This window comes from Eretmochelys imbricata, chromosome 8, assembly GCF_965152235.1.
Source record: "Eretmochelys imbricata isolate rEreImb1 chromosome 8, rEreImb1.hap1, whole genome shotgun sequence".
In the NCBI taxonomy this organism is placed as follows: Eukaryota; Metazoa; Chordata; order Testudines; family Cheloniidae; genus Eretmochelys; species Eretmochelys imbricata.
In genome coordinates, this window is record NC_135579.1 from 16,387,976 (window position 1) to 16,401,495 (window position 13,520).

At 43.6% G+C, this 13,520-nt stretch overlaps 1 protein-coding gene across 3 annotated transcripts in view; it reads left to right on the top strand.

Annotated features, from left to right (window-relative positions):
- Nucleotides 1-647: 647 nt before the first annotated feature.
- ARHGAP26 (Rho GTPase activating protein 26) overlaps nucleotides 648-13,520 on the top strand; it is a 317,439-nt gene continuing 304,566 nt past the window's right edge. For 2 of the 3 annotated variants that reach the window (XR_013346871.1, XM_077824357.1), the window contains exon 1: nucleotides 648-1,446. Coding sequence is in view for 2 of the 3 variants with exons in the window: in XM_077824357.1 (XP_077680483.1) it covers nucleotides 1,293-1,446 (154 nt within the window). In the remaining variant the exon portion in view is untranslated. The remainder of the gene's footprint in view (nucleotides 1,447-13,520) is intronic. The other variant, XM_077824358.1, reaches the window with a different exon arrangement.

The following is a 13,520-nucleotide window of genomic DNA, read 5'->3' on the forward strand; positions in this document are numbered from 1 at the left end:
ACAAAACTTACAAAAAGATTATTTTCACTGCAATATGTCACAGGAACAAACAGAAACTATCCCAACCAGCACTCCTTGCAATATAGATAATCCTGACACACGATGGGAGGGGAAATCGTGGCAGAGAGGAGTGAAATGATTGGCCAAATAGCCTATTGGCAGAGGTGGGAACAGACCCCAGGTCTCCTGCCTTCCAGTGCCCCATGTAAGCCCATGCAGGGTTGGTGTGTAGAAAGTTTTTGTACAGTACTGTCAAGGAAAGTCCTCTTCTCCTGACAGGGAAAGTTTAGTCGTGTTAAGAGGGAGAAGAATCCCACCAGAGGCTAGGAAGTGCCCACCCCCTAAATTCCTGCACTGTTCTTGTTGGGTCTCCTCTGGTCCCGCATGAGGTTGTAGCAACAGATTTCAGAGGAATGTCCTTGAGTAACCCCTGTTCTTGTCCCAGCACCTCCCCCATGCCTTCTGCGGTCTCGGTAGCAACGGTATTCCTTTAAGAGGCGGTGGGGGTTCCTTCTCCTTCTTCATGCGACTTGACACAGGCCTGGCCACGCCCCCCTCGCCTGTTCTATCATCGCTGGGGCATCCCTCCTCCCTCTCCCCTGCCTGCCCCCAGCAGCTCTTGCGCCGATTGGCTCCGGCTGCGCAAGAGGAGGCCTCGCGTTCGAAGAAAAAAGATACCCGGACGTTCTGATGGGAAGCGCGTTCGGAAAAATGATACACAACGTTCCAACGGGGAAGGGAAGCGTCCCGATTGGTCCCGGATGCCATCAGGGCTGGCTGGGCTGACCAGCAGCTGCTGCCGCCGAGTGAGGCCGCTGGGCTCCTTGCTTCTCCCCCAGCCTGGGGAACTTTAGGTAGCAAGCAGCATTGAATGGGCTGGGAGACAGCGGCGGAGGCACCCTGGGGTTTGCAGCGTGTGTGGAAGTTCTCGCCATGAGCAGTCCCCAGGCAGCGGCAGCTGCTGCTACTGCAGCACGAGCCCCCTCCTCTTTGCTGCTCCTGTTCCCACCCCCTGGCATCTGAGGCGGATCCCAGTGCAGACCCTGAGCCTCATTAACTCCTCTGACCTGCTTATTATTTTTAATTAATTGATTCCCCTCCCTCCCTCTAAGGTGCCTGGAAATCTGTGACCAATTGGGAGGAGAGGCGTGCTCGTCTGTGGATAAAGTTTCGTTTTCTTTTCAAATAGACTAAGAACATATACGTGTATTTTTTTTATTTGGTTGCACTCGTGGGAATTCCTTCTTTAAGTTTTTTTTTAAAGGGTTGTTGGAGGGGTGTGTGAGGAAACCATGGGACTACCTGCTTTGGAATTTAGTGACTGCTGCTTGGACAGCCCCCAGTTCCGAGAGACGCTGAAATCTCACGAAGCTGAGCTGGACAAGACCAACAAATTCATCAAGGAGCTGATCAAAGATGGGAAGTCGCTCATTGCAGCACTCAAGAGTAAGTGACAGCGTGTCAGAAGCCTGAAGGGCAGGGGGAAGGAATGATGGTGGCTTAAACCTGATAAGGAATCCCGAATCGCATGTAACTGACCCAGTGCCACCCGGGTTACCTTTGCATAGTGGAATAAAGGGCGGCACTGGCTGACAGATACGAGCGTCTGGGAAGGGTATTGGATGTAGAAGCAGGAAGCTGTGGGGAAAAATAGGAGCTAAGTATTAATCTTGTATGATCGCTTTCATGCTAATACCTTATTGTTTTTCAACAGTTGTACTATAGCTTAATTAGTAACAGATGTGTCTCTGGGCAGTCTTGGTTGGGGTGTGGTGCGCAGGTGTTGGGGGAAGATTGTCTTGGGGGTGTCTTCCAAAATGCAGTCCTGCAGGCAAGCTGTAAATTATCTGGCTTTCACCTTTTGGTATGTAAATAAAAATGGGTTGGTCTTTAATGACTTTTCCCTTCTCCTTCTGAAAGTCCTAGCATATTTCTACTGGGAAAGGCCACGTGAAGGCAGCTTCTCGGAAAGGGGAGGGGTTATGGTTTTTGTAGGTGCATTATTTACCTAGTTATTTAAAAGGTAGCAGCACTTGTCTTTCCTTACTGCTTTAGCTCTTAGCAGAGCTGTCTCTCTTCTGTTTGAAATTCTTTATTCAATTTCTTGTAATAGAGTGGGAGAGGGGATGGGAGGACAATTGCCTCCTCTCCAGAAGATGTTGCCAGTTGAATAATCAGGAAAGTAAACACACAAACAATGATGAATATCCCTTTTTTGGTTCTAAATTCTGTCCCTCAAGAAGAAAAAAATCCAACCCTTGTGGTGGTAGAATTGTATAGTCTACTCCTCTCTGATAAAGTGAATCTGTAATATAGCTTCGAAATCCCCATGACTCTACATCTTTAGGCTAAATGCCACTTGGTCATGGTTCATAAATACTAGCAATGTTTAACTCCTCTCAGTGTGGATGTTGTACCTTATCTGCAACATTGCTCCTCATGACTTGAAGTGTGGCTTACGTATATGACTGCAGTAAAAGACAGTTCACTAGATACAGAGCTTCTCTCAAAGCTGATTATTAGTGTTACTTTTGGTTGTCATTGTTTCTAAACTAAAATGGAAGAGCTGTACACTACTGTGTGTCCTTTTCCTGTTTTCTCTTAGAAAGTAGCTAATGGTGTTAAATTAAGCTGTTTTTAGTCTGTCTGTTCTCCCATTCGTTCAGGAGGAATACATTTGTGAGCAGTTCTTATTAATGGTAATGCAGGCATTCTTAGCAAAGTTTTCAGAGTTCCATAGGGCATGCAAACACACAGGGAAACCCTGTAATACACATCTGAAAAGCTGAGTGATGAATCTCTTGCCTGCCATAAGGAAAAGTGTTGGCACCTGCTTTTGAATTCTAAATCTGCATGAATATTACTTTTAAAAAATAGGTTTCAGAGTAACAGCCGTGTTAGTCTGTATTCGCAAAAAGAAAAGGAGTACTTGTGGCACCTTAGAGACTAACCAATTTATTTGAGCATGAGCATCCGATGAAGTGAGCTGTAGCTCACGAAAGCTCATGCTCAAATAAATTGGTTAGTCTCTAAGGTGCCACAAGTACTCCTTTTCTTTTTTTAAAAAATACATGTCGTTATATGGTGAAGTGTGGATTCAGTAATGAAATCCATCTCTTGAAAGAGACTGGTAACAATACCTGCTGCCTTGCATTATGCAGTCAGCTGTTCATACACATGGTTTTTGTACAATTACTGATTTATCTCACACTTGACCTATCATAGAATATCAGGGTTGGAAGGGACTTCAGGAGGTCATCTAGTCCAACCCCCCCGCTCAAAGCAGGACCAATCCCCAATTTTTGCCCCAGATCCCTAAATGGCCCCCTTAAGGATTGGACTCACAACCCTGGGTTTAGCAGGCCAATGCTCAAACCACTGAGCTATCCCTCACCCCCAAAGACTGGCCTGTCCCAGCACTGGGTCCTATTCCTCCCTCTGCCCAAAGCAGTTTGTGGAAACTGAAGTGGTGATTTTTGTAATAGGGAAACAATTTCTTGTAAAATTAGGTTGTAGGTTAAGACTATTAACTTATCCTAGCATTTATTTTTTATTTTGTAAGTGGACAGAATCGAGATGCGATCCTCAGATTAATTTTCTCCAGCATTGAAAACACAAGGTGTCCCAGTTACAATATAAATATTGTAGGGATAGTGTTTTACATATCCTAGCTTCCCCACCCTGCTCTATCATATATTTCAAGCTTAGATTTGCTTGTGTAGTTGGGACCCAATGGGTGTAATTGTGTTATTGAATCATGTTACAGCCCTGATTAATATAGGTGTGACGTGGTTAGATTTTTATCTACCCGGGTAGGAGTAAATCATGTTAAATATGGTCTTGGAGGTGCTATATTCTTAATGTAATCTCCCCTATACAGATTCCTTTTCACTGTAGAGAGTGAAATTATACTAAATTATGGATATTTCCTCTGGCTAATGTCTCTATTGCTCTCTCTTAAAAGCATATTGTCAAAGTATCTTGTAACCTAAATGTACTCCCATTTTTGATTTATTTTTATAATTTGATTATTTTTTTTTAAACAAAAGGAAGAGGGTGGGAGGAGAGAGACTAAACCTTTCTCCATGGCTGTGGTTCCTGCAGAACAAATTCATTTGCAACAGCATCATGATGCTGCCATGTTCTCACATCTGGACACTACAGCATGGTATTTTGTATGCCTCGAGTTATTTTGGGATTCTAAAACACAGATAGGGTTACCCACTGAAAATCAGGACAGGTGACATTCCTATCCAGGGTTCCTACATTCTGGTTTGTCATTGGAGGGTTCCTCATAAATGCTGAGTGCAGCTGTTGGGGTTTTATTTGTACTCTTTTCCCCCTCAGGTGAAATTCTGAGCCTACAGGTGTTTAGGTCCTTTACACTTATAATCTCACCACAGAGGTTCTGTGTTTCAGGATTCCCCTTTGAACTTCTTTACACTTTGGGTGACTGGCTATCAAAGAATAAGCATTCACAAATTTGCTCGTTTGCAGACCTGATGTATTACAGCAGCATGTTTAATTCTGTGGCATCATAAGAGACCCTTTTCCTGCTGAGTATCAGCATGTTGTTTGGGGATAAGCCATCTACAAGTGGTGTGTTTTTGAAGCCAACGTATCTCTTTCCAGTACAATAGTGGAACATACATTTGAAATTTCTCTGGATTAATCAAAGTCTAGTTCTAGTGAATTCCTTTTTAAGGAAAGACTGATCTAGGAATGCTTTCTGTCTTCTTGCCAGGATCGGGCTTTATGACAAATATTTTTATGCTACCCTGAATTAATGTGACTTGCATTTCTTTAGTGGCATCTGTGTATGTGGTAAGACGCTGCAGTTGCCCTTGTGTGTTCTTAGCTATTAATTCTTGAAATCTGTGTCACTTTCCATATATCCAAGACAGCTAGGATGATTCCGGTCCAGCAGCGACAAGGATGAGTTACAACGTTGCCTGGTGATAGGAAGACTTTGGAACTTTATATAAATTGTGGTGGAAGAAAGTGTATTGGTTTCTTCGAAGGAAAGAACGGTTTATGACTCAGTTTTTTTTTTCCTACCGTCATTTCAATAAACATCTTTGATGAAATCCTGGCCCTGAATAAGATGGTGGCAAAAACTCCAAGTGACTTCAATAGGAAAGTCGAGGGGAGTCTTTGCATTGACTTTGCTGGGCCTTGAATCAGACCCATATGAGTAACGGCTATTAACAGCATCACGCTAGCAGGCATATTGTGTGAGATGGAAGGGTTAGAATGGACTGCATTGAATTTCTCTTGGCTTATTACCGCAACAAGCTATTTTCTGACAGGATAGACGACTGACTTCTCTGAGCAATCCTGTTCTGAATTTGCCTGAGTAATGATCAGCTTGATCTGTTACTGAAGTGAAAACTTTAGGAGTAATAGAACTATTGTGTTGGCCTTTTGGCTAAAATCAAGTGTGCTGTGTAATAACTGAAATGAACTCTATTGGGGGAAGAGAAGGAAGGGAGGGTGTCACATACTGTATTTTCAGAGGGACAGATTGGGTACTTCAATAAGTGTCTTTCTGTCTCTAAAAAAGAAAAGGAGTACTAGTGGCACCTTAGACTAACCAATTTATTTGAGCATAAGCTTTCGTGAGCTGCAGTTCACTTCATCCGATGCATCTGATGAAGTGAGCTGTAGCTCACGAAAGCTTATCCTCAAATAAATTGGTTAGTCTCTAAGGTGCCACTAGTACTCCTTTTCTTTTTGCGAATGCAGACTAACAGGGTTGCTACTCTGAAACCTTTCTGTCTCTAATTGCTATGATGCAATCAGTGCTTACAGTACTGTGGTCTGTAGCATTTCTTTTTCTTTATGTTGGTGTTCTAGGAAGGTAGATCTGTATTCTGATCTCTGTTACTCCTGGGTGTACCTGAGAGATGCATTCTTTGCCCCACTAATCTAAATTACAATATGGACCATACTCTTCAGCCATAATACATAGAGGGTATGAACATTGTTGTGGTGCAGTTCTTAAAATAGCTTAATGGACGTTCAGTGAAAAGTTTTGGAAAAAATGGTTTGTTCGGAGGAATATGAACTGAAAGTTAAGTAATCTCCTGTGAAAAGAGGGATATAAGGAATGTGAGAGCTGGTTAACACGCATACTGTCTTCCTCGTCTAAAAGCAGACTCATTCTGTGTGGGTATGTCTACAGTGCAAAGAAAAACCCCCAGCAGTGAATCTGAGAGCCCCGGTTGATAGCACTATAGATGTACCATCTTGGGCTGGAGACTGGGCTCTGATAGCTGGCAAGGGAGGAGGGTCTTGGACCCCAGGCTCCAACCTGGGAATGTCTGCACTGAAATATTTTTAGTCCTGCGGCCAGAGCCCTGCAAGCCCGAGTCAAGTGACCTGGGCTCCGAGACTCTGTGCCAAGGGTTTTTCTTTGCAGTGTAGATGTCCTTTGCGTTTTCTTAAACGAACATATGAGTATAAAGCAGCGTAATCAGCTTAAAACATGTAGCCCATGTGAATACACATCATAGATTCATAGATACTAAGGTCAGAAGGGACCATTATGATCATCTAGTCCGACCTCCTGCACAATGCAGGCCACAGAATCTCACCCACCCACTCCTGCGAAAAACCTCTCTCTCGCCTGTGTCTGAGCTATTGAAGTCCTCAAATCGTGGTTAAAAGAGAGAGAGTTTGTTAATATCTTCCTGATTTGTTTTAATACGCAGTTAGGATACATTTCTTTGTTCTATATGTCTGTCTGTCTGTGACCATTTTAATTCTCTATTTTCAGCAAATAAGGGTTCCAGTCTTGGGATGGGTTTGGTAAGTGTGTGTGTGTGTGTGTTTTTTTTTAAAAAAAAAAACAAAAACAACAAAAAAAACCCCACCCTATTGCAATGAATGAGTTCCTTTTTATAAGTTTTCTTGCGAATTTGCAAAAACGTGTTGGTTCGTCTGATTCTGGTCTGGAGATTGCTAATATCCAGTAATGCTAAGTAACTTCCTAGACATTCTATTTAGGACATTTTTATATTGGCTTTTTAATAACAATGTCAAACTCTACTGCTTGCATTAATAAGACTGCAGTGTTTTACACTTACTGTGGCACTTTAAAGGTGATTTTGTGCTGTGTGTATGGAACCTAGAAGAATGGTCCATGATTAGAGCTTGTAGGCGCTATGGAAAAAACAATAATAGTGATATGACTTTCTATTCCTAATAGTCTAGGAGAGTTAAAGTCTGAGCATTTACCCCTAAATTGTATTTGTATGTCTTTTAAAAGGTGTATATCGTTCAGAAAATGGCCCTGATTCTGTGGCCCTTTCTCATGTGTAATTGCATTAAAGGTAGAATTAAGGGCTAGTCTACACTGGCGATGCTAAAGTGCTGCCGTGGGAGTGCTTTAACGTGGCTTGTGTAGTCACGGCCGAGCGCTGGGAGACAGCTCTCCCAGCGCTCCTTTTTTTTTTTTTTTTTTTTTTTTTTTTTTTTTAAAAAACACCCACGAGAGGCGCAGCTCCCAGTGCTGGTGCATTGTCTGCACTGGTGCTTTACGGCACTGAAACTTGCGGCGCTCAGGGGGGTGTTTTTTTCACACCTCTGAGTGAGAAAGTTGCAGTGCTGTTAAGTGCCAGTGTAGACAAGTACTAAGACTTCTTCCATGAGGCAGTGTGACAGAGTCACACCTGTTAGTTGGAGAGTGCATGTGAATCCTGTTTGTCTTGTGAATGCCATGCAAAGTAACAACCCCTTTATATTAGGTGAATATTTTTGTACTGAAACATCAGTTTAGCTAAGGCAGTGACTGTTTGTTTTTCTCTGTATGGACCTTTTTCAAGAATAGAATTTCAGGTTTATTTTATTTTATATTTTTTTAAAATGGGTTGGGAAAGTTTTTAAAAGGAAAAGTCAAGAACAGAAGGACGTGGTGGTGATCGTGGGGGAAACGTCATCTCATAGTGACAGAATATTGAGATGTATGAATTCCCCAAAAGCACCTTCTGTAAAACACTTTCACTGGAATGCTTCCAAATACAGAGCAAGTGCACCACAGAACCCCTGATTAGAGGCAAAAGGTTTAGTGCACTAGAGGCAAGGTGATTCTGAATTGGGTCACAATTAAAAATGCATTTCACACAACCATGGTGCAGGACTAGACTAATCGAAGCTATTGCAGCAGGCTTGTTTGCAAAAAGTTTTAAAGGGTAGCAGCTCCAGAATGTGTATTTTCTTCCTTGCTTGTATTCTTCTCTGCCTGTCCCAAACATTGGCTGTCAAAATGGCTTAAAGTAAATTAGATCCTGCTCTGTTACACTGATGTAAATCTGTAGTAAATCCATTGATTCCAGTGGTGTGACAGAGAACAGAATTTGGCCCTTTTAACTTTGTTCTTCAATGTGGAAAGCCCCATGACGTCAGAAAGAACTGGTGCCCTGCATCTTGCAGGATTGGTCCTACTGAGACCACTCAGTTGTTTTGTCCACAACTGTTCACTAAATCATTGTGGAGGAATCCTGAGGTGTCTGGCAGAACCGTTGGGGTGGCCTGGGGTAGAACTTGCCGAAGTCTGTATCTGGATATATCTATTGATGTTAGTGTCTGACTCTCATAATCAACAAACTCACTCTTTATTTGCAAAGAAAAGTGAAGTAGGAGGATGCTTAGGACCTAACTGTTTTTTATATCTTAAGGTAGTAAATTTCCTTTTGGCTTGTTAAGCACTCAGTTGTAAGACCTACAGAAAAGTCTCTGCATAGCATCAATCATGATGTGCCACCACACAGGCTTGGAGAGACGTAATAGTCTAGTCTCCTATGGGTCTCATTTCTGTTGTTGGGTTTAGTATGCTGGTGTTGGTGGCCAGTAATATACAGGAGGTCAGTCTAGATGATCGAGTGGTTCCTTCTGGCCTTAAAACTCCTGACTCTATGGTGGTTTTGTTTTTCCTTCCGTTACCTGCCGCTGCAATGAGTGTGTGAGGAGCTGTGAAACAAATTTGGATGAGAACGGCAACCAACCTGATCAATTTGGGAAAAATCTACTAAGCTAGTAAAAGGAGTGGATGTGGGGGTTAAGTACAAGATCTTTTAGTGCAAGTGATGTAGTAAAACTAGCTATTTAAATATCTGCTTGAGAGTATCATCTTTACATTCTTTCCCTTTCTGTTGGCTGTTTCATATCTTCTTCACTTCAGTTTAGACACAGGATATGTGTGAAGGGTTGGCTCTTTGATGGTGATAAATGACCAGGGTTGAGTATCTATGCAGTGTTTTGTTGTAGTCTCCTAATTTCTGCCCCCCTCACCTGCAGTCCAATGAGATTAGAAGTGTGGAAGATTTTTGCCAGCATTGCTTGAACAGTTGTGACTGATTGGCCTGTATGACTGAAAAGGTTAAGCCCCAAGTACAGAGGGGTATATTCCTTGCAAATTTATGACTCGTATGTAGGCCACAAGGTAGCCCTTGGCAAGAACTGTTTTCCACTCCAGGTTTGCTCAGCAAGTCTCATTACACATCCAGCTGCTTAAAATCAGCAGTGTTAAGCATTGTATCTGTCTATCTAATCAGGAAAGATTATTTAAATGGGTATAATTAAGTTTTCTCACTCACCATAAATCCAGATTGTTTTTGTTTTTAAACGAAAATTTATCTTATGGATTCTGTGATCAGCTTTCCTGGGGTTGCACTATTTTCACCATGTTGTTTAAAAGCACAGAAGGACGCTAGTGTTTGAATGCATGTGGCTTAAAAATAAAAAAAACGTAGCTTTTGCGGAAGACTAAGCTCATTAAAAATCCTGCAGTGCTTGGGGCCCATTTCTGTAGTGAGGATTTTCTTATATCTTGGCTTTCCTTTTTTTAAGTAAGGGAGGATCTGACTCTGTTTCCACTGTCTCCATTTATTTCTTCCTGATAGGTTCAGTGGCCTGGTTTTCATCAAAATATGTCCCTCTCTGCGACACCATGCATAAATTATTCAGAAAGTCTTGCAAATGCTAAGATCGAAAGTGATGTTAATAATGAACTGTAAAGGGTGGAAATGGTGGGCTCTTGTGGAGGTGATGCAGGTTACACGGCAAAGCTGTGTGGTGATCTTCAACCCCCTGTTCCCCTTTGTGCCTTCTCTGGCTGAGTCTGAAACGTGGTGGCTGGATTAGGAAGCTCAGGTCATGGCCAGGATCACTTCCCTTGAGCCTAGTATTCCCTTAAATGTTGGTGTTACAATCTTCCATGGGGGAAGGGGAGGAAGAGGAGGGTGTAGAAAGAGTTTAATTTTGGCTCTAAGACAGTGGCTAATTTATTTTTTATTTTGGTGGAGGGGAAATTGCTGGATTTGTCAGGTTAGAGCTAGTTCTCCAAGAAAAAGTGCAGAAACTTTGAGCAGATGTAGCTGGGAAACACAACACTAGAAACAAGGAGATGTGGGTTTTAGTCCTACCTCTGCCAGAGGCTTCTTGAGAGACCTTGGGCAGGTCAGGTCAGATCATATCTGTCTGCCTCGGTTTTTCTCTGTAAATGTGGGGCTGCAGCCCAAAGAGGCTGAGGCTTGATTCATAGAGGTTTATAAAGCACTTTAAGACGGAAGGTGCTACTGAAGTGCGCAATGTTTGTTTGATCCCATATCTCCTGCCCTTGCAACACTAAGGTGCAGTAGGAGGAGTTGGGGGTGGGGTGGGTGTTGGGGAATTATTCAGAACAGGTTTTTTTTAATGTGATGTATTACACATATTGGCTGCAGTAGGTGATAAACCAGAATCCAAACGGGATTTCTTCTATGAAGTGTAGTGGTAGCCATCTTGGCCCCAGGATATTCGAGAGACAAGATGAATCTCTCTCAAGTCCTTCTAAACAGTTGTCTTCAAAAGTAATAATAATAATAAAAAAATCCAGTCCCATGGAGAGGTACCAAACAGCTACTGGGAACCCTCAGATCTTTCTAAGGCTCCCCCTGCCATGGAGAATATAAGGAAGCCTCGTCTTTTGCAAAGGAAGCTGCTTTACCCCACATATTTCAGGTCAAAAGGGGAAGAATGACTCTGTGTGTGAACACATCTGCTCTCGAGCTGCATTTGTATTTAGTTTAGTGAAATGGCAGCAGATCCCTCAGTAACAGCATGATGCCTTTTTTTTTTTTAAAGCAGGATACAATTTTTGACCGCTCAAGCTTCTTGCATGTTTACCTAAGGGCTAGGTGCTATAGCAGCATCCAAGAGACTCTGTTTTTTGCATCAAAATACTTCTGTTTTTTGCTCCTTTCTGACTTAACTGTGTGTTTTTTTTTTTTTTTTTTTTGTTCTGGCTCACTGGATGCTCCCTGATCACTTGCACGCTATGTCTAATGCTTTCTTGTCCACATGCAGGTTTTTGCCTAATTTGGTACAGTACAGAAGTTTGGGGTTTACTCTCGCTGCAGTAGAGCTTACAGCCCAGCCGGGGTGTCCTTTTTCATAGTGCTGAGTGCTGTCTCTAGGCCACCATGCTAGCCCGCTCCCTTGATCACTAGCACGTTAAATGTCAGCAGGTAAACGCTGCTGCAGGGTATATAGCGTGTGTATGTGTTTTGTGTCCACAGACTGGTGAGTGACGCAATAGCTGTTTTGCAAGCAGCACTGTTATCTGCTGTTCGCAGGTGAACTGCTGTGAAATTTTAGTCTTCACCTCCGCGATTGGGGCTTGAGTTCCACGCCTAGCCTCGTTTCATCTGGGGTGATGTTTTGAGTGGTGTTCTTTGGAGACTGAGGCCTTGTTTATACTGGCACTTTACAGTACTGCAACTTTCTTGCTCGGGGTGTGAAACTCCCTCCCCCCCACCCCCCCCCAGCGATGCAGGTTTTAGCGCTGCAAAGTGGCAGTGTAGACAGTGCACCAGCGCTGGCAGCCATGTTCCCAGTGCTGATAGCTACTCCTCTCGTGGGGGTGGTGTGTTGGTTTTTGTGTCTTGTTTTTGTTTACAGCGCTGGGGGAGCGACTCCACAGCCACTTTTAAAGCACTGCCATGGCAGCGCTTTAACATGGCTAGTGAAGACATGCCCTGAGGTTCATGCCCTAAAGCATCAAGCATAAATGTACATAGCTGGGAACAACTCTGAACCTGTTGCTGTGGCCCAGAGTTAGCCTTGGAATTTTAACTCCTCCTGTCCTGCAGGGTGAATTCTAGTGAATAAAACTGAATTCCGACTACCTTTCTTCCAGGAAGGCAAGTTTTAAGTTTCCCCTGCTTGAAAAGAGAAAATGAATCTACTTCCCTTCAGGAGAGGCTGGAAATCAATGTGAGAACAGCAGGAGGCTTGTTAATTACCAGGCCTAGTGCAGTGCAAAGAGGATAGTAAATCGCTTCACCCCACTTACCTCTCTGTTTTGCCCATTGTGGGAGCTGTCCCATTCATTTCAACTTTTATCCTCATTATTATTCCCTCTCTTACTAGATCTAAACTGGGTTATTCCCCTCTTCCCATTTTCTGCTGCTGAAAGAATAGTGGGGTGCTAGAGTAGCTAGTCAGCCGCTGTTGGAGTTCTACACTGGGATTTTCAAAGGTGCCTAAGGGAATTAGGTGCCCAAGACCCACTTCTCAGCATATGTGCAATGTGCCTCAGGTGGCATGTGACCGGGATTCATCACCAAATTTGGTTGGCTTGTTGGATCATTAGCTTCCCTGGCTTGGTCTGGGTACTGACTGGGAGTGTGATGTGAATGCTGATCCATGCCCCCCAAGATCCACTGAAATCTACTGGCAGTTGGGCACCTAACCCTCACACTCCTTGAAAATCCCAGACTTAAGCACCATGGGTAGCATTTTCAAAAGTTAAGACACTGAGGTGCTTTTGGAAACTTATCACCATGTTGCCTAATCCTGCTCAGAGCAACTCTGAAATGCCAGTGCGGCTTGGAGCCTTGGCCATGCCGGAGCTCCTGCTGCTGTTCCCCCAGTGGAGCTGACCCAGGCGCGCTAGGCGCAATGTGGAATTTTAGTGGCAAAACTCCTTGTGTAGCCAAGGCCTCATTCTCTCCTGTGACTAACAAGCATGGATTCCAAGAATCAGACAGGCTATGGTGTGCCCACTGCGTGGAAGAAGGTGAGGACGCGTGGTATGGATTTTAACTAGGCTGCAACTTGTATTAGTTAAATTACTTCCAAGGTTCCCATCAGAGAACAGCCCCATGCAGTCACTCACACCCATTGATCATTTGCCAATTTTTGGGGGCTTCCACCATTGGGGGAGCTAGTCATCACACTAGGAGGGTCTCTGGGTGCCTCCACTCACCTGCTAACATCCCTTCCCCTTTTGGGGGTTGAGGCAAGAGGGGACCTTGACCGCCATCAAGTGCAATGGCGGGGCACTCCCTCCTCCTCCCCTCCCCCCTCTCTCCAGTTTGAATTTTTCCCCAGGGATTTAGACACAATGCCCTCAGCTCGTAAGGAGATGCCCTCGGGATGCCCACTATGTTATCTTTTTGGAATTGGAGTCTAACTCACCAAGTTCTTGCACTGAGCACCTGCCAAAAGTTGCGACAAATAAACAGACTCATTTAAGT